General features: G+C 38.1%; 3 protein-coding genes across 3 annotated transcripts; 1 reads left to right on the top strand and 2 right to left on the bottom strand.

Moving 5' to 3' along the window:
• The first annotated feature begins 219 nt into the window (after positions 1-219).
• On the top strand, positions 220-1524 carry LOC110785779 (uncharacterized protein At4g14100). The gene is made up of 2 exons (XM_021990296.2): positions 220-828; positions 1285-1524. The coding sequence occupies exons 1-2, from the start codon at positions 354-356 to the stop codon at positions 1440-1442; spliced, it is 633 nt and encodes a 210-aa protein (XP_021845988.1). The 5' UTR covers positions 220-353; the 3' UTR covers positions 1443-1524.
• A 1638-nt stretch (positions 1525-3162) lies between these two features.
• Positions 3163-5841, bottom strand: LOC110785778 (protein NRT1/ PTR FAMILY 6.1). Its single transcript, XM_021990295.2, has 4 exons — positions 5238-5841; positions 4953-5170; positions 4274-4854; positions 3163-4189 (listed from the first exon to the last, which is right to left on the bottom strand). Exons 1-4 carry the CDS (start codon positions 5470-5472, stop codon positions 3355-3357), a joined length of 1869 nt encoding a protein of 622 aa, XP_021845987.1. The 5' UTR covers positions 5473-5841; the 3' UTR covers positions 3163-3354.
• A 4124-nt stretch (positions 5842-9965) lies between these two features.
• Positions 9966-16510, bottom strand: LOC110785777 (uncharacterized). Its single transcript, XM_021990293.2, has 7 exons — positions 16082-16510; positions 15814-15985; positions 15666-15715; positions 15265-15565; positions 10861-11049; positions 10557-10739; positions 9966-10461 (listed from the first exon to the last, which is right to left on the bottom strand). The coding sequence occupies exons 1-7, from the start codon at positions 16258-16260 to the stop codon at positions 10216-10218; spliced, it is 1320 nt and encodes a 439-aa protein (XP_021845985.1). The 5' UTR covers positions 16261-16510; the 3' UTR covers positions 9966-10215.
• Positions 16511-20619: the final 4109 nt, after the last annotated feature.

The raw sequence follows: 20619 nt of genomic DNA, 5'->3' as shown, positions 1-20619 counted from the left end.
ATCCCACCAAAGGAGGAACTTACTACACTCACTAATCCCACCATAGGGGAACTCACTACACTCAAACGATTTAGTTTAATTGAATCTGAAGACAAACACATGAATAATTAAACAAAAAGGGCCAGAAATAGCCAAATTTCCGGCCTAGAAACCCTTTGAATTTTGTAAAACCTAGAGATAAAAAAGGAGAAGGATTTTGTTTGATGGCTAGGGTTTTTGCTTTGTAGAAATATTTTGAGGACTAACCTTTTATCACGGGGACTAAACTTTCAGATTTATAAATAAGGTCTTTAGGGGTGAAAAGTGGCAAAGCTGATTACTCCAAAATTACTGGAGATAGTAAGGTCCACAGAATGGCGACTCTGAAGATGATGATGGCATTCCTGTGCCTGTTGTTGACAATTGTTAGTAGTAACAGGGTTACGGAAAACCCGAAACCGACGGCATGGCCCGAGCAATTCCACTCAGTGTTGGTGATGAATAACACAAAGACGAAAGAATTGCAGGTGGTGGATTTATGGTACGATTGGCCCAATGGCCGCAATTTGAACCTAATTCAACACCAACTGGGCAAGCTTCTGTACGATGTAGAGTGGAACAATGGCTCCTCTTACTACTATACACGCGGCGGCGGCGGTGGCGATTCTGAATGCCGTACCGTTCTCTTCGAGGTGGGAATTCTAAGACCTAATTGGCTGGAAGGAGCCACCTATTTGGGGCAGCAACACATTGATGGCTTTCTCTGCAATGTATGGCAGAAGGTGGACTTCATTTGGTACTATGAGGATGTTCTAACCCACAGGCCCGTCCAATGGCTCTTCTATACGGGTACTTATAATTTTCTTAGTCACCTCTATATCTCAATTTTGTTTTGTGCTGTTTAATCATGATGCGTATCCTGCTATTAGTTTGTTTGATTATCTCAATTTCCTGAATTTAATCATGATGCATATCCTGCTATTAGTTTGACTGATTATCTCAATTTTCTGAATTTAATCATGCGTGATCCTGCTATTAGTTTGTTTGATTATCTCAATTTTATGACTTTAATCATGAGGTGTATCTGCTATTAGTTTGACAGAGACTATCTCAATTTTCTGAATTGAATCATGAGGCGTATGAGCGTATCCTGCTATCAGTTTGATTGATTATCTCAATTTTCTGAATTTAATCATGATGAATATCCTGCTTGATTGTTGATGCTCCACTACTTAAAAGAACATGTTTCTTACATTCTCCTCTTGTGAAATTGCAAATCCCCCAATTCAATTTACAATTCGGCAGGCAGAGCCTTTCATGTGATGACCTTTGAGGTGGGTGCTGTGCTGGAGGACTCCGAGTGGCAGGCTCCGGCTTACTGCTTTAACAAAGAGGAGGAGCACCAAACTCTTCAACACCCACTCCATTTCATGAGAGATTCGGTGCCACTGGCTCTCATATGATCCTCCTTTAGTTTTACCTTTTATTTCACTTGTGGACTTTTACTTTCTCTGGCAATGCTTTTCAATAAAAAAGATTTACTAATTCTATGGGTTTCAAATTTTAATCGAACTTCAAATTAGTCAAAGTAGATAGCTGTTATGCCCCACTCTGAAGACTGAAGAGAAGTACCTATTGGTGGTCTTTTGAAATTGCCTCCCTCTGATGTTCGAGTCATTTACTGAATATTGAGATGAGAGAAAATGATGTGAATTCTAGTGAGTGAGACCTCGGGATTGCCCGAAGTCCTGTCATACCACATGTAGGCAGGGCATTCAGTTGGGTTTTCAGCTTTAACCTGCCTGGCTTAAACTAAGGGCACCAGTATGAAATCAAGGGTGACTGTTCCTAAAGGCATATTGCTTGTAGGCATGAAATTTTCTATTAAATAGGATTGTCGCAGACTCACTGTCAACATTCCTTAGATTCTCCAGAAGTCTCAGTACTCGTTAAAAAATATCCAATATGGATAAGTTTATGTATCTCCATATTTTAAACTGTTGGGTACATGCGTAACACAAGTGGAGAGTTGGAGCTACAAAGATTACATATGTAACAACTGTATTCATATGAGTTAACTGGTAGATACTTACCTGCTTCGGCATGAATGCATGATCGAACTTTGTGGAAACAGGAGCCGTTCTAGCTCCTTGTTCATGGTTGGACTGCTACTGGTAGCTGCCATAGAGCTGTAAAAATTATTGCTGCAACACCGATTTCAATTGGTACTTGAATTATTGAACCTGGCAATGAGGAGGTTGGGGGAGCAGAGGAACTGGAAGCTTGGCTTGTGGTGAACATGCTATTAAAGTAATGGAAAAGTAAAGTTCTTGCCTGGTTCTTAAGGCTTATAATTACTTGCCCTTGTCAGGGCCATGGAAAGAGAGAGAAGTTGGTGTGCCTGTGATGCCTCCATGGTGACTGTGATTGAAGCAGGCAAAGCCACGACAAAAACAATTACTATTAGTACGATCAAATGTTTTGGTGGTTAGTTTTGGATGAGAATCTCCATCAGAACTTTGGATAAGTTCAGGATGTAGAGCAGTCTGTATATCTGAGTCATCTGACTGGAAGCGGACATGAGAGAAATGGGAGAGTTTTACACTCTCCGTTCATTGCTAATGGCAATACCTTGCCTGACGCAAATTTTAGGAGTTTTATTTACTTCTTAGTTTATTTTTGGTAGGTTATAGCAAAGATTTTTTTTCCTCGTCATAGTTAGTGACTTAGTGGGAGCGGCGTAGATCGTTCTAAAATAATCAGGTTTTGCGTTGAGATGCTTATAGTTTGCAATTTATAGATGTAGATATAGGTCTGCAGTCTGCACTCTATCACCAGCTGATATCTATTTTTGTGGTTTCAAGATGACAGAGTGAACATTATGGGAGCACCTTGACAGTATGTCCAACTACACCCAAAAAGTATCATGTACGTAGACACTGCAAAAAATAGGTATTTTGTAGAACCGGCTATTTGGAGTGGGCGAGCCATGTGGGTATTTTGGAGGGACACACTAGTCTACTTCCTACTTACGAGTAATATGTAGAATGTTTGCTTTACTTGCACCTAGCTTCCGGTCAATTGTTGCCGACTTGCTAGAGTTTCTACCATAAAAAATTCAGAAACTGCTTCACCATAGTCTAGTAGGACCTAAGGGATATCTGTTGACATAACCAAGTAATATGTTCTTCATTTGTAATTTTATTGGTGTAACTAGGGATGCACCTGTTTGATGTTTTGTTCAAAGGCTGCAGAAATGCAGTATAATAATATCAGGATTAAATAATTCAAAATTTCACTGGTAAACCAATCTGATTGAACAAAAAAATAAAGTCGTTGCAGATATAGGGTTGAGTAGGATGCTCATGTCATCTATTATTGTCCCGCTTGGACTGTTCTGTATTTGTATCTGCAGGCTGCATAGAGGAAGCCACAGAAATTGATGATACTGAAACCCGTAAGAAGCCAGTATAAATAATCAAATCTTCCAGTGTTGATATTTTGGGATAACCAAGAATGGTTCCTGTGCTCGTTATCTGCGGTGGCAGATTTAATAATATTGTTCAAGATGGTTGCTGCAAAGCAACCCAAACCCCCTGCAACTGCTGCATAAGCAGATCCTATGCTTCTCATGGCATCAGGAGCCTCCTCATATAAGAACTCCAGCAATCCCACGATGCAGAAAACTTCAGCTATTCCGATGAGGCAGTACTGTATTAGCAGCCAGAAAGCACTCAGATCCGGCATCGGGGAGAGAAAGCTAGCCTGATAACCATGTGTTATGGCATAATTTCTCCTGAACCTCTCAAATACACCAGCCCATGCCACTGAGAGGATAGAGATTCCCAAACCGATGCCAACCCTTTGAAGCTGAGAGGCTCCATGAGGATGTCCTGTAATGCGTCTTGATATTGGGACAAATATGTAGTAATAAAGGGAGAGCACAAAGAATATGCTTAGGGCAGGAAACACAGGCATGCATGTCACCGGTACTTTGAGATGACCTATGTGGGTATTTAAAGTGTATGCTTGTTGGACGGACAGAGTCAAGAACTCAGTTAAAATGACACTCAGCATAATGGTGCTGGCTGGTATAGGCAGGAGTTTTAGCAGTATTTTGACTTCCTCCACTTGGGTAACTGTGCAAAGTTTCCAAGGGTTTGGATCTAGGCCATCTTCCGGCAACTTTAGGGCTGCTTTGTCCAAACACCTACATACGTACATCATCAAGCATTCAAGCATAAGCCATGTGGGAAGACGAATTAAATTAAAAGTGGGAGGGTGGGATGTTTACCTGAAATCATCAGTGTGAGCAATTTTTGCACTACCTTTAATAGCAGATCTTTTTCCTGCAAGCTCATACAGGCCAACCATCTCACTGCTGGAAAATGAAGCATTTCTTTTTCGGAAGGCTGCAACCAAGACTTGTGCAATACGTGTCAAAGGGCTACCCCCAGGCAACCTATGCCGGTAAGCAGGAGTCCCGATAAAGAAAAGCACGTTAGAAATGCCCATTCCCAAAGCTAACGAACCAAATGCGGCTCCCCATCCATGTTGCATTTGTATATAGACAACTGCAGTGAATGCTATGATAGCCCCAACAGTGACAGACAGGTAGAACACGTTGAAAAATTTATCCAGGTGAGCCTTGTAGTCTCTACTCCTTTCATCAAATTGATCGGCTCCGAATGAAGAGACACACGGTCTTATGCCTGCTGCTCCAAACCCTGTTATATAGAGAACTGTGTTGAGGTAAAGCAACTGCCATGGCTTTGCAGGCTCGCAGTTTCCTAGAAGGAGTGCTATCTGATCACATTGTTCTTGGTTTGGCAAAAACATTTTCATTGTTGCACATAATGTTATCCCTGTCAACCCCTTCAATTCAATTCAATTCAGTATATGCATACAAATCAGAGTTAAAATTAAGTGCTTTGATTGCAAATTGATGGAGCTAGAATAAATAAGTTGTTTACCACAAGATAGATGGTCGTAAAAATTGCAATAGTCCAATATCGACCAAGATAGGCATCAGCTAGAAAGCCACCGAGCACAGACGAAACTTGTGATATTCCCAGGAAATTATTAACGGCGTTGGCGGAACTGGAGAAGGGACGATGCATAACATAGAACATAAAAGCAACCATGTTGACTGATAGACCAAAGTATGCCATTCTCTCAGCCATCTCGTTACCTACAAACAATTAACTTGTTAAATGGATTTCAATTGGAAAATACTTAGTGAAAAAGAATAACCCTACCAAAGATGAAAAATGCCGAAATCCAACCACCAGTCTTGGAGAGATCAGCTTCAGACATTGGTTTCTTGTGAATGTTAACTGGAGTACTCCCTACAGTATAACCTCCACCAAGTGCTCTACGCCTATCATCGGACTCAATGAAATACATTCCAAGCTTTATTCTCTTAGCCGTGTCGGTAGGAGTGGATGTTCCAAGGACTTGATCTTCAGCCGACCTGATTTCTCTACTACCCATTTCAACTGCTAACTTCTCACTTCTCACTTCTCACTTCTCACTTCTCACTTCTCACTTCTCACTCACTGTACACGTAACACAACTCACTGATATTGCCTCCTGTGTTGTGAAACTTGTCATTACCAACTTTATAGAGTTGGGAATGTTAGGATCATATTTTCATATTCAAGCCAAACTGAATTTGTGCTATGTTGATATGTGGTATAAAATATGTCAGGCTTCAGCATAGGTCTCTCCTCTACAAGATCCATCTCATTAATGTCGAGATATCAAGGACTGTTAAGTTGGTGGTTGATGGAGATATTTCATTCTATTTATCATTTTTTTTTCATTTTTCTTTTTTTTTTAATATATTACTTCTGTTCTTTTTTATTCTTCCCGTTTAGAATCAGAGATGGAATTAAGGAAACTGACTCTTGCATTCATTGAAGGAGGGAGAAAATATTAAAGTAATGACATTCTACTTTTTGCACTAAATGAAGGAATGCAATTACATCAATAAAACAATAAGACAATAGTTGTGGAAATTAAGAGATAAAGTTGGTTGAGAAATCATAAAATAAGAATACGTCGGGTAAATATATGGATTAACATAAAGTAGGTATTATAAGTTTGGGAAAATAGTATTTTGGAATATATATTTGCAAAAGTGTAATAATGTCAAATGGGACGAAAAAAAAAAATTACCAAACCGAGAAATGAGAAGAATTTTGTGAGTCCTTTAGTTAAAATTAAGTGCTATATAACTCTCATGCAATAATCATATTTTTTAATTAAATAAAGTTAATAATAGAATAGTATGATATGCTCAAATCAACTTGTTTAACGGTTTAATTAAGCTAAATGACCATTTTGAAAGAACACACCTCAAAATCAGGACCGCTATAGAATGATAAAAATATTGGGACTTTTTAACGTGAAGTGGACATAATTTAGACGGTTAGTATCCATTTTTTTTCCCAATTTTTTTTTTTTAGTTGGTTGGCGGCATTTACGATCCAACTGCAAGAACATTTATATTGCGTTGTATACTTTCGGAAATACAGATAATTGTTTTCCCTGCATTTTGACTTGTGTTGAAACTTTGACCACCACCTTATTAAAGTACGCAGTACTTTCTTATTCTTAGCTATGCGGTGGGGATTCTACCGTTCTACGTTCCTTTACCCTTGTGTTCTTCCACAACTTCAAGGGTATTGCGCGATGATTTGATCGGGTTAATATACTTCGTATTTGTGTAAGGTTATGGATTACTAGGGAGCCTTGTCCTTAAATACCTTAAAAACACCCCTCGCTAAATTAATTTCCTCATTTTTGCGGATTAAACATTTATTATACAAATGTTCTACCAAATTTCGATAGCTACCTATTTTCTTTCTTTTTAGTGCTATCTTTTTTTTACAATTACCAATTGAGTTTGCTCCATAGAGTGATTAAGGGTCTCGAGTTCGAGTCTTGAGTAAGGAAAAAATCTCAACTATGAGTGTTGCTGCCCATCGAGATACCCATGCAAACTCCCGCGGGAGATTAATCTACTCTCCGACGGCTGTGGGAACTCGTCGTAGTAGAATAAAAAAAATGTATATATTTCTTTTTACAAAAGTAATTTTTTCAAGTTAGAAAAATAAGTTACCCCCACCCTAGACATTTACTCCCTCTGTCCCAGAATAGTTGTTACACTTTTCTGGACACACAGTTTAATGCGATAAGTAGTAGTGTGGTTATCAATTATTATTTTATTAAAAAAAATAGATGTGATAGAAGTTAGTGGAGTATTTTTTTAATTGAATGAGAGAGGGTGTGGGGACAAAAAAGATTTAGTGGGAAGAGAGAGACAATATAATAATTGTGGGACCATTCCTAATTTAGAAGTGTAACAACTAATCTGGGACGCACGAAAAAGGAAAGTGTAACAACTAATCTGGGACGGAGGGAGTACTATCTCGAAATAAGTAAAGTTATAAAAGTTTGATATGTGCGAAGTATATGTCGATAGGAATTTCCCAAAATCTCACATGACTAAATTTTTTTTTTATGTAAATCAAAAAAATTGGTCAAATGTCATGGTGTTTGTGTGTGTGTGTGTGTGTGTTGGGGGGGGGGGGGGGGGGTGGGGGTGGGGGGGATGAGTCACAAAGAGCATTATAAATTACAAATCGAGGCGGGAGGATTTGAACCCGAGACCTATAGTACGCAGTTGGTCAAACGTCACAATGTGAAATTGTGAATGGTACAAAAATCCAAATAGTGCGATATTTGAAAAAAAGAGAAGAGTGCGCAAGTTTTGAGAAATAGGGCAAAATATATGAAGGGCCCACATTTTTTTGATAGTAAAAGTTACTCCCTCCGTATTTATTTAAGAGATACACTTGGCCGGGCACGTGTATTAAGAAAAAGAATTGAATGAATTAAAATAATAAAGCAAGTGGGGTTGGGTAGATATTTTAATGAGTAAACAAGTGGGGACCATGTCATTTTGGGGGTGGGAGGTGGGGTGGGTAAATTAGATGTATTATTTAATTAGATGGTGGGGTTGATAAATTACTAAAATTGGCAAGTGTATCTCTTAAATAAATACGGCCGGAAAAGGCAAGTGTATCTCTTAAATAAATACGGAGGGAGTATTCATTAATAAAAAGTCATACGACGTCTACAAAAGAAATTGGAATCTAAAAAATACATAACAAATCGAATCAAATAAAAGTATCATTTATCAAATCAACGGTTGTTAAGTAGATCGTGCACTGTTTGGGACATCTCTAGCATATATCGTTTGAATATACAACTTTTTCAGAGGGACGATGCAACGATTTATTGTAGTCGAGAGGGTGATTTTCATTTGATTCGCCTGATTACATTCGACAAATTGATAACTTTTGCAATCCGGCATTAAATCTGCAATCCTAGACAATAGAAAAAACAAAAAAGTCTCCCTCGAAGGGAGAAGAAGAAAACCTTGTGTTTTGAGGGAGAAAAGATCCTCACAAAGGAGGAAGCATTATTGAAAACATAAAAACAAGGATTTTTTGGTATTTACTACCTTAAAAATACACCACTTTTGTATTTACTACCTTATGAAAATTTTATTTTAATTACTACTCCCTCCGTCCCGGAATACTCGACCCGGTTTGACCGGCACAGAGTTTAAGGGACTTGAATTGACTTATTTAATTTAATAGGTAGTAGTTGATAGTGGGGTATTATTTTAATGTAGTTAGTAGGAAATGTGTAAAGGGGTGGGGTTGGGGAGAGTAGGGGTTGAATTTTTAATTATTTTTTGTATGGAGTAGGGGGTAGGTGGGTTAGTAGGGGTGGAGTGAGAAATGATATAATATTGTTAGAATATTTCCATTTTTAGAAACAGGTCAAGTATTAAGGGACGGCCCGATAAGGAAAACAGGTCAAGTATTCCGGGACGGAGGGAGTACCTTAAAGTTTCATTTTTTTTTGTATTTACTACCACTTTACAGTTTTTTCATTTTAAAATTGAGATATCTCTTTTGTTTCTTAATCATTTTAAGTAATTCAAAATCCATTTTTCTCATTTATGTGTAAGGATTTCATAGGGTTCTTACTTTTAACATTTAGTAAAAGGTAAAACAAATTAAAAATTATTTGTAAAATTTTAAAATATATATGAATTATCAAACGAATTGTTTTGAAACGTCGTTCTCAATAAAATACCTAAAGAAAAAGGAAAATAAAGAACTTTGAATCACTTTAAACGATTAAGAAACGAAAGAGGTATCTTAATTTTAAAATGAGAAAACTGTAAAGTGATATTAAATAATAAAAATTTGGAACTTTAAGGTAATAATTTTAAATAAAAATCTTATAAGGTACTCCCTCCGTCCCTTAATACTCGCACCGGTTTAACCGGTGCGGAGTTTAAGACATTTAAATTGACTTATTAATTTAATGGGTGTTAATTGATAGTGGGATATTTTTTTAATATAGTTAGTGGAAAATGGGTAAGAGGTGGAGAGTGGTGAGTGGGGGTGTGAATTTTTAAATGATTTTTTGTAGAGAATAGGGGTGTAGGTGGGGTTAGTAAGTAAGTGTGAGAAATAATATAATATTGGTATAAATTTCCATTTATAGAAGCGGTGCAAGTATTAAGGGACGGCCCGAAAAGGAAAGCGGTGCGAGTATTAAGGGACGGAGGGAGTAGTAATTACAAAAGTGGTGTATTTTTAAGGCGGTAAATACCAAAATTTCCTAAAAACAAACAAAACATAAGGAAAAGAAACAAAAGAAAAAGATTGAGGCTTTCCGCAAGTAAAGACCGATAGAAACCCCTTAAAAATTAGCAAGGGAGGCTAGGATTTGAGAGAGAGAGAGAGGAGGGAGGGAGAAAAGAAACAGCAACTAAGATTTTAACATACTGGGCATAAGTTAACCTAACCAATTAGCAATGAATAATTGAATATACGAGTATTGAAGGGACCAATAATCAATGAGAATTAGTGAACTACCCACAAAATCCAAGAGTGTAAACAGAAACGAAATGTCCAACTGTTTGATCTTAAGTTGATAATATAAAAATCATACTGGGTCAAATGCCATGCCATGCCATGCCACAACTGACAGACGGCAAATCCACCTAGCACTTATGCGACCCAGCCACTTTTATTCAAGTCTCTAACAACATATATATTTGTTAAAATACAAATGCATAAAACCCGATCAGTTATACACTCATTAAAATACATCATTTATTTTAAAACCCTCTGATTCATAGAATTATAGGTTAACCAAATTCAGGGAGTTTGCTTTCTCTTGCAGGGTATCAAGCAGGCTGTCAAAGCTCTTCTTGAAAGACTCCACTCCTTCGACTTCCAGCTGAGAGCCGACCTGGTTCCAATCGATTCCCAACTTTTCAAGTGCACTATATATGCCTTCAGCCTCAGAGACATTTCTATCTATTGTCCTAGATACTGTTCCATGGTCAATAAATGCTTCAAGGGCCTGATCCGGCATGGTTGAAACCTGTAAAAAGGCGATCCAAAAAGTTGAATCACTTCCACCAAGTACCTGGTCATTTCTAAACACCTAAAGAAAATCCAGAATTGTAATACACTTACAGTATCAGGTCCAATCAGTGGGTCAACATAGAGAGTATCTGGGTAGGATGGATTCTTTACACTTGTAGAAGCCCACAGTACCCTCTGCTTCTTTGCACCTTTTTTAACCAACACCTCCCACCTTGGACCAGAAAATTTCTTCTGATAAAGTTGGTATGCCAAAGTTGCTTGGGCCACAGCAGCCTGAATTAGCATATAGGTCATTAACGAGATATTGTATATGAATATTCAGAATCCACAATGTCACAAGCTAATGAAAATTGCCAGCTTAACTATTTAAAATAAGTAAAGGCAATCTGGTTACCTTCCCACGGAGATCAAGAGCTTCTGGCGTTCCTATCTTTTCAAGCAACTTATCAATCAAGGAGTCAACCCTACTAACAAAAAAGGAAGCCACACTTGTCACTCTGGAGAGGTCATCGAGACCAGATGCCTCCAGCCCATCTAAGTATGCATCTATCACAGCCTCGTACCTTGAAAGAGAGAAAATGAGCTGCGCATTCGCACAGAGTCTCACGGTTAACATGCCATGATAATATTACGGAGTATATGATATTCTCAACAATGTGAACATAAACTCTGGTCTTTATACAGGATAGAAAATCTAGCCAAATCAAGTGTTGCTAGCCCCCTGCTACTGAAAGCCAGAGAACATCAAAATAAAAGGCACAACCAATGTATCAGACTTCAGTACCTTCACTCTGTTCTTTTTTATCTATCACTTTGTCATGTGGTTGGAGCTTTAATTTTTTGTTTAGGTTAAAAGGAAGAATTGCAGGGTCAGCGAGCTAGGCCCTTTGGGAGTGGGACGGGATCCCCACCCCAAAAGTGCCCGCCAGTGGGATTGAACCCCAAACCTCAACTCCTCGAGGTTGAAAGGTACAATCTTTACCACTGAGCCTAACTTAGTTGTGGTTGCAGCTTTGAAGTGCATACACTATCTCCATGCCTATAAAACCCAAATGAGCACACACCAAAATTACAAGGATGTTTGGCACGATAACATTGCAGGCGAGTCAACCGGAGTAGTACTCGAGCGAGGCGCAGGTTGCTGATCCGGATATCCGGTGGTGGTTCAGGCCTACAGGGTTCTTCGCCGGAATAGATTTCGGTAGTGAATCTGGTTTACCAGAAATGTTACGACGTTGTAGCTCATGCAGAAGTATCAAGTATGAGTGTGCTCAGGACTTCAGGGTTGTGGAGTTCAAGGAGAAGCCACAGGTGGTGGTGGTGGTGGTGGTATGACCAAAGATTGTGAAGTTGGTGGAGGTTGAACCAACAACCGCCTGTTGGGGAAAATTCAATCTACATATTCTGGTGGAGGTTGGGGATTTGTGAAGAGGGATGTTGCAGCGAGTGGTTCTGTAGATGGTCTAGGTGTTATTGCGAGTGGTTGCTCTGGTGGTAGGACTTCGTGGTGAAATACACAGGCGATATAGGGAGGAACTTCCAGAGTACTAGAGAAGCTTCAATGAAGCATTTGTTCACTTGGAGAGATGGTTGATTCCAGAAGCAGTTACTCATAAGGCTTAGAGAATGTCATGCAAGGGCCACATACTTTGGATCACGACAATGATTTGGGCTACCCACGCAGTCAAGACTCAAGAGGAAGGTAAGATAGGGTATGTCTTAGTTATAACAATTAGGGATGGGGCCTGGATTGATAATCAACTGTTCTACTCAGATTTAAAAACACATCTATTATACTCCCCATTTTTACTCCAACCCCCACACTTAAGGGAAATGATACTCGAGCGGGTTTGATTGCCAGTTACAAGACCCAAGCTTTTCAAATGAGTGGGTAACCCCTATTTCTCTACCCTACAACCCACAAACTCACTCCTTCATAATTTCAGACCTTCACACCAAACTCTCTTTCAATTCCCTCCAATTTGCAAACTTCCCATCTCCATTCCAATGCTACCAACTCTCCTAAAACTTTACACTAAGCTGCTGAGTTTTTCTTCCATGAGTCTTCCATGCTAATGACCACTGTTGCTGAGTTTTTGCACACTTTCCCATATCCATTCCAATACTAACCAATTCACCTAAAACCTGACACTCTAAGCTGCTGAGTTTTTCTGCCATGGTATGCCGTGAATAAAGATATCAACACTCAACAAAGAGGATCTTAAACGACAATGCAATCACTGTTCAGGAGATGGTAGTGACCACTGTGGCCGGCCACGGGAATCGGGAGCAAATTTATATCAACCTTGGGCCTTGGGGACAAGGTGGAAGTTTGGGAGGCCGGTAATGCTAAACATCAATATTTAGGGGGAGGGGTAATTTAGGTAGTAGAATTATAATTAACTTGTCAGTAGCTTGAAGAATAAGATAGTTAATTTGTTAGAGGAAAAACTTTATATATAGAGCATATTAGAGAGAGAGAGAGATGCTGAATACTACGGGAGATTATTGCTAATTAGGTTTACATTTTGGGAGAGAACAAGCCTCTCAAATGCTTGTAACTATCATCTACTATTGTTGTTTTCCAAAATTAAGCAATCAAACTTCATCTTCTTCTTCAATTCTCACATTTCATCTCCAAATTCAGTTCAAAGGTAAACTAATTATTAGCTCAGAACAATTACTAAAAAATATCTTATCTTTGTTATTTTTGAAGACACCTAAACAATAGTGGTCCCAAACATTTGTTTTGACTATCTTATTCTCTAAAGAATGAATTCATCCGGAACAAACACTCACAAGGGGTTTACCAAAATAATCCTTAGTTTTAAAAGGCACGAGGCAACACCAAGGCACAAAAGTCCCTGGAGCCTAGGTGCAAGGCCTTTCGTAGGCAAGGGGCACATTTTTAATAAAAATTATGTGGTATTTTTTTCTGAAAAAAATCAAAATCAAAATAGTATTACTTGTTGTCACAAAGGGGTAAAATAGTGATTAAAGTAAAATTAAAAGCCTTTTTGAGAAAAAAAAGAAAACTGAAAGGGACTAAGGAAGGTAAACGTAACTTTTTGTCACCGACTCTTTAGATACTAAGAACAAGTGCACCACACCTTACATAATACAATTATTTTAAAATAAAAAAGGAGGGTTTACATGACATTGTTGTCTGACCGAGACAAGAGAAAATGGAGAAAATTTGGGGTTTTCTCTCTCCTCTTTTCATATTATAGTGAATTCTAACTATTCATGAGCCATTAAAGTCACGTGTTCGGCCTTTTTAAAGAATAATATTACTTGTCAACAATTGGAACCTTATACCATAAGGCACGCACCTTAGGTGCCAACTGCGCCTTGACTCTTGAGCCTAGGTAAACCTTTTAAAACTAAGATATTATAGACTAGGAAAAGGTGGAAGTTAGCGGAAATTGGATCCATCTTTTAACTTTTTGGGTAGGACATGAAAAAGTTATTTAGAGACATAAGTATTATTTAATAGTTTAAGTGCACTCACGTGGTGGTGCCAAGTGAGGGTAAAGGAGAGATTATCTTTGCCAAAATAGGAATAAAGAAAAAGTAAAAAGAAAAAGCGGGAAGGTACTTGGAAAACAGACTTAAACGGAAAGTTAAGTTTTTGAAAAACTGAGGAAGTGCAATATTTGCATGCATAAAAAAGCATTTTCGAGTACTTTTGATAATTTAAAATTATTTTAAAATGTTGAATAATAATCATCCAAGTATAGTTCATTGTGCATGTATCGTTATTGTTAGGCAACAATACAACCTTGGTGTTAGTAAGATAGTGTCACTGTCTTCTCCAGGTATAGGTATTGTGTGTCTGATGTGTGTCGGATACGATACGGGTACCTAAGTGGGAGGTGTGTCAATATTTCCTAGAATAGCTTTAATGCATCAACAAAGTGGAAGTCTTTTACAGAATGACTATTACATTAGAACATGACCTTACTCACACAACATTTATTGTTAAGCTGATGGTTCAACGTGTAGCCATTTCAAGTTCAGTTCAGCAGAATAATGGAAGGAATGTCGACTGTATATGACTTAGAGCATGTTTGGTACTCCGTATGATTTATTAAAGGGCAAATAACGACTTCAGTAAAGAAAATCCGTTTTGCACTGTTTGGGTTATGGGTTTGGGTAAAACTTACCGTTTCTTAGCTGTAGTTTAATCCGCTCGTCCATTACCTCTCCTAACCCAGCGGTTACAGATTGTTACCTGCTCAATTTCTGAAAATTGTAGTTCTTCCATCTCTCTATCCCGTTCTCTCCTCTTCAATCTTTCCCAATCTCTATTTGTTTTATTTGTTCTTTGTTCTTCAGTATAAGATTCAAGTTCCTCTACTTCTTAGATAATAATAGCAAAGTAGTCATGAACTTACAAAGGTGTATGTCAGTAGTAAAATTCATGTTCTGGGATTTTGGTGCTAAGGTTCTTGAAATTGAAATTATATTTTGCAATTATGCAGAACCAGGCTCTCATTTCTTTATTTTGTGTCATAATTTCCACTTTCTTGTCTTCCAGTAATTTTTCCTCAACCTTTGATTGTTAAAGTGATTTAATTCCGGAGTTAGAAACCAAACAATCTATAACAGTAATGGTTGTTGTTACCTTTCCCCTCTCTTATTTGATGGAGATTAACCGAACAGGTTTGAATCCAGAAAACACAAATCAGAGGATTTGGTGCTCATTAGTACTACATTTAACATACAATTCAGTTCCAAAATAAATTCATCTAATGGGATATTAGACAGCATAAGCAGTAAAGAGAAAGTGACTTACAGTAACATTGACACTTATACCGTTGGCGATAGTTTCCTTTATTGAAGGGATGCAGGGAGCAGTAGCCGGAATTTTTATGTAAACATTTGGGCGGTTAACAACTCTATGAAGCCACTTGCCAGCTTCCACGGTGCCTTTGGTGTCATCAGCAAGTCTAGGAGAAACTTCAACCGAAACATAACCATCAGCTCCGTCTGTTTGATCATATATTGGCTCAAAAAGTTTGCATGCATCTTGAATGTCCTTGATTACCAGCTCCCAGTAAGCACTCTCAATATCTTTCCCAGATTTTATAAGTTCCCTGAAGAAATATTATGATCAAGGATAACATTTCACCAAATCTTCCTCCATTTTTTTAGGGTATGAATTAGTTTGAGATACTAACATAGATAAATTGGTACCTGAATTGATCGTTGTAAGCATCTGAAGAGGATATAGCTTTCTGAAAAATCTGCAAAAAACCGGAATGATTGGGGGTAAATCAAGAGACAATTTGTTAATTAGATGGAATTAATTAATTTATTTTTTTAAAAGAAAAAGTGTAAGTACCGCAGGGTTGCTGGTGACACCTCTAACACCATTAGCAATGTAAGGGAGCAGATCAGTGACAGGTCGGCAGAGATTATCATACCAGGGACTCTGCCCCTCCTTCTCGTAGAGCTCATGCAAAGTTGTCCTTTTTACAGGGCTTCCATTTCCAGTGGACTGTGAGCATTTCACACTGCCATATAATTTCATTAATCAGATCCGGAGGCAGACGCGGAGGGATCAATCAATCAATTAATTAATCTTAAAATAACTGAAGAAAGAAACTTACAGGAAGGGAAAGGATGAAGCGCGATTAGCAGACAAAGAAAAGCGAGATGATTTGAAGGGCGATTTGGAGTTAAAATCTAGAATAAAACAACGCTGAGAAGTCGAAGATCTAGTGTTGTTGAACCCTGTTGATGATGATCCCGCTGCGACTGGGTTCGATATCTTTGATAGGGTCGCCATCTAAACTCTGGGAATGAAAGGAAACGAAATGCAATGCAATGAAATGGGTTAGGGTTTTAGAGCTCTGGAGGACGACGATGAATATTATAGATTATTTGAATATAGAAATTTCACCAACCTACCTTCTTTCTTTAATGGAAAAGAAAACCAGGTTGCCTCTTTGATGAGGCCACGGGGTGGGTCGTGGGTTGGTGGAGGTCAAAATGGGAAACATACACAAACACAATTCACTGAATCAGCCTCAATAACTACGTCACTTATCTATTACTATATCTATTTTACTTATATACTAAAAGCGACATCAGGAATGACACATGTCAATTCCTGATGCGATTTTTTCCCGCAAAAAAACTCTTTCCTAAAAAAATATTTACTTTATTCTATTTTTATTTTCTCTCCTTTTGTATAAATGTTTATAAATAGAAAAAATTATAGGATTATTAAATATGAAATTATTAGACAATTTTGGTAATATTTAGTCGGATAGTCATATCAATAATAAAAAATATTCTTACTCAATATTTTGTTCATATTAAGCATATCAAATATTTAACGGATATTTCATGAAATGCCCCTGAATTTTGGTGTAATTCACCAAATGCCCATCAAGTTCCAATAATTCACCAAATACCCCTGACAAATCGAACAATATCATCAAATGCCCACACAGTTAACGGTTCGTTAGTCCGTCGTTAGCCTAGTTTCATAATTCACCAAATGCCCCTTTTTTTAAACTTATTTCACCAAATACCCTTATTATTAAACTTATTTCACCAAATGCCCAAAACTTATAAATAGGTATTCTGATGTTCCAACGGCTAGTTTTTGTCATTTGAAAAGTAGCCGTTGGTCTTGCTTGGCTATAAAAACCCATTTTCTGAATGTTTCTTGTCATAATTTAGATGTTGTTTTGCTTTGCTTTGCTAATTTCGTTACATTTGTGTCATGAGTTTTGTTTCCAAATCAACATCCACACACAATGACTCCACATACATTATAGTACCTAACAAAGTTTGTTATTGTGGTAGGAAATTTTTCATCCGAAGCTCCGATACAACGCTCAATCCACAAAGGTTGTACTACAAGTGTGATCCTTGCAACAATCTAAGATGGTGAAAGGGAGTAGTTGAGCAAGAAAACAGGGGGCAGCAGCATGAAGGACAACAAAGGGGAAGCTTAGACGAAGGAGAAAGTGCTGCAAACAGGGGAAGCCATAAGATGGAAGAGGAATTGAAGCAAATGAAGAAAAAGCTAAAACATCAACAAAAAGTAGTCAACGTTGTAATACAAATAGGGATATTGATGTTTGTAATCCTACTATTTGTAATCATGAAGTAAACACAATTAATGAGAAATAATATCACATTTCATAAACTATTGTTATTGCAAAATATGCACAAAATACCTAAATGGGAAGCAATTCTGTTTTAGCTTCAAGTACAAAACATTGCACCAACTAACTTTAATGTTGTTTTTAGCTTCAACTACAAAAATTTGCACCAACTTACATTATAAAACATTCAATATTTGCAAGATCAAAACATTTGTGCAAAAAACTACCCAAAAAAACATATGTGCTGACAGATCATTTTCCCCCTCAGGCTTGCTTGGATTTCTTGCCCTTTGGTGCTGCCTTGGAAGTGCTTGCACCATCAGAGGTTGTTTTCCTCTTATTTGTTGCAGCTCTCTGTTTTGGTGGTGCCTTGGAAATGCCTGCACCAGACTTGCAGGTCCTTGCATTGTGGCCCATTTCCTTGCATTTGCTACACTTAACAGCTGAAGTGTGCCTCTTCCTCTTCCTAGCTTCCATGGCACCCCTCCTTCTTTGTTTTTGTGGTCTTCCAGCACTCCTCTTGATCCCAGGAGGTTTAATGGTGGGCAGTGTGGATCCAGGCCACTGAGTAGGGTCAGCCATTGGGTGCATATGCTCTGCATATGCCTGTGTATAAGCAACACCCTTGAAATAATTGGAAACAAAGTCCACAGGGTCAAGTCTCTGGTTGTAGATGACCCTCAAGCCATGTTTGCAGGGCATACCTGACACCTGCCATACTCCACACCCACGGGTTTTGGTGTGTAGCTTGACTGGGAACTTCACATTGCCATCCTTCACCCCAAACTCCCCACCACCACATGCAGTAGAGTAACAAAATCTGGATTCAGCACTTCTCAACTCCATTTCATTTTTGGCATAGTCTGTTAAGTGGTTAGGCTCCATGTTTGCTTCTTTATCAAACCTGGCCCCAATTCTCTCCATGGACCACTCCGTTATAGCTGCAAATAAACACATAAGAAGTTAATATAAGAACAGTCACTAATACTTTGACAGAAATAGCAAATGAGAAGAAAAACAAAAGACTTTACCTTCAAATAGTGACTTTACCTTCAAAAACTAGCCGCTGGAACATCAGAATACCTATTTATAAGTTTTGGGCATTTGGTGAAATAAGTTTAATAATAGGGGTATTTGGTGAAATAAGTTTAAAAAAAGGGGCATTTGGTGAATTATGAAACTAGGCTAACGGCGGACTAACGGACCGTTAACTGTGTGGGCATTTGATGATATTGTTCGATTTGTCAGGGGTATTTGGTGAATTATTGGAACTTGATGGGCATTTGGTGAATTACATCAAAACTCAGGGGCATTTCATGAAATATCCGAATATTTAATTTGGTCAAATCATCATATTAAACGTATAAAATATATAATACGTAATAGAGCGAAAATTGTATATTACTTCGTACTACTCCGTATATGATAAAATGAGTATGTTCGAGATTTATTAATTACGCAATAGATTTAAGGGTTAAATATTTCAGTTAAAAAAGATGGTCAATTAATAATTTTTAAATAACCGTGCGTGCACGGGACCTAATCTAGTAAGATGAATGTACCACGGTACCAGGGATCCTCTCATTGACCTCATTACTCTAGCTACCTACCAAACATATTATTTTCGGCAACTTTTGTGTAACACCATCCTATCGGAAATACCATCTTATCGGAAACACCATTTTGATTGGTTAACTAAGTTGTTACACTACTTAACTAATTTATTTCATTGCTTAATTAACTAGTTAGAGTGCCTAACTAATTAGTTCAACGGTTTAACTAATTGATTTCAGTATTTAACTAATTACTTTCGTGATTAACTAATTAGTTCCAATGATAACTTATATGACACCAATGACCAATGTGGTCTTTTGTATAAGACCACCTATATAACAATTTGTATACTCCGTATTATTTTCAAGTTGAATTTTTGAAACTCACCAGGTCAAAAACTTAAGTACGTAGTTATTATACGTAGTAGACTCATCACTTTCTGCTTCAAAGAATTAGTTAAAATGTTTTTTTTACATTGGCTATAAGAACGAAAAACTAAAACGTAGTACTAAACGAAAGACCTTCTTTCCTACACCTATTTGCTATTTGGTGTGCCTTGCTCACTTCTGTCTTGTTCACCTTCATGATTGTGCAGATGCTGAAACTTTGTGCCATTCTTCGTATTTCTTTGAGAATCCAGTGAATTTGGATCTCATGATTGGAATTTGGTTGTAAAGATGTAATCAGCGTTGTGCAGTCGGTTAATATTAGAATCTTGGTGATATTTCCTGATTTAGCCCATTCAAGTCCGTGTAGGCAAGCTTGTTGTCACGTGCTGGCTATTTTGCCTAGTCCCTTGGCCTAGTCACGCACCGTGCGCCACTCTCCAAGCCTCGATGCTTAGACGAGTCAGGCTTCCCCAACGATGGCACAAATCCTAGTGCCTAAGTTTACCTCGTAGCACGACTCCTTTGTGCTAGAGATAGCAACGATTAGCTATGCACTCACCCTTGGTGCCTAGCTAGTTGATTACGACGCCCCTCGGTCGTAGCACAATGAACACACAAGCTTGTCCCTCACTTGTATGCCCACACACTCGATTGACACTCTAAGTGCCTTGGATTTCCTTACTACTCTCTAAGTGTAGAAGGAAGGTTGAGTTGGAAGAGAACACGAGTGTTCTTGGAATGCTTTCTTGTATTGAACTCTCAACTTGAATGTACAAATGAGCCTTGGTGCCTATTTATAGGCATCCATCCCCTAAGTCTAGAATATTCACACTCTAGAATATTCTATACAATTCCTACAAGAAAATGCCTATAAGTTTCTAGAACGTTCCCACCTCCAAGGAAACTTCCTATACAAGGAGGTACCTAGACCCTTCTAGATACTTACACAAATATACAAGATAGTTCTAGAATATACCTATCTAGAACCTTCAAGCTCCACCCATGCTAGAATGCTCAAGAACACCGTAGAACATTCTAGAACCTTCCGGGCCCATCCGCTATTGTTTTGCTGTGTGTGGGACT

This window comes from Spinacia oleracea, chromosome 1, assembly GCF_020520425.1.
Source record: "Spinacia oleracea cultivar Varoflay chromosome 1, BTI_SOV_V1, whole genome shotgun sequence".
Lineage (NCBI taxonomy): Eukaryota > Viridiplantae > Streptophyta > Magnoliopsida > Caryophyllales > Amaranthaceae > Spinacia > Spinacia oleracea.
The sequence above is the reverse complement of the archived record's forward strand: the minus strand, read 5'-3'. Positions and strand labels throughout refer to the sequence as shown.

What these genes read in the sequence shown, in the direction of transcription:
- LOC110785777 (XM_021990293.2), bottom strand. Translation starts at nt 16,260, where the DNA reads ATGGCGACCCTATCAAAGATATCGAACCCAGTCGCAGCGGGATCATCA. An exon ending in GCTTCATCCTTTCCCTTCCT is followed by an intron (nt 15,986 to 16,081) that starts GTAAGTTTCTTT and finishes ATTATATGGCAG; the next exon opens with TGTGAAATGCTCACAGTCCA. An exon ending in GTGTCACCAGCAACCCTGCG is followed by an intron (nt 15,716 to 15,813) that starts GTACTTACACTT and finishes GGTTTTTTGCAG; the next exon opens with ATTTTTCAGAAAGCTATATC.
- LOC110785778 (XM_021990295.2), bottom strand. Translation starts at nt 5,472, where the DNA reads ATGGGTAGTAGAGAAATCAGGTCGGCTGAAGATCAAGTCCTTGGAACA. An exon ending in TTACGACCATCTATCTTGTG is followed by an intron (nt 4,855 to 4,952) that starts GTAAACAACTTA and finishes ATTGAATTGAAG; the next exon opens with GGGTTGACAGGGATAACATT. An exon ending in GCTCACACTGATGATTTCAG is followed by an intron (nt 4,190 to 4,273) that starts GTAAACATCCCA and finishes GTACGTATGTAG; the next exon opens with GTGTTTGGACAAAGCAGCCC.
- LOC110785779 (XM_021990296.2), top strand. Translation starts at nt 354, where the DNA reads ATGGCGACTCTGAAGATGATGATGGCATTCCTGTGCCTGTTGTTGACA. An exon ending in CCAATGGCTCTTCTATACGG is followed by an intron (nt 829 to 1,284) that starts GTACTTATAATT and finishes ACAATTCGGCAG; the next exon opens with GCAGAGCCTTTCATGTGATG.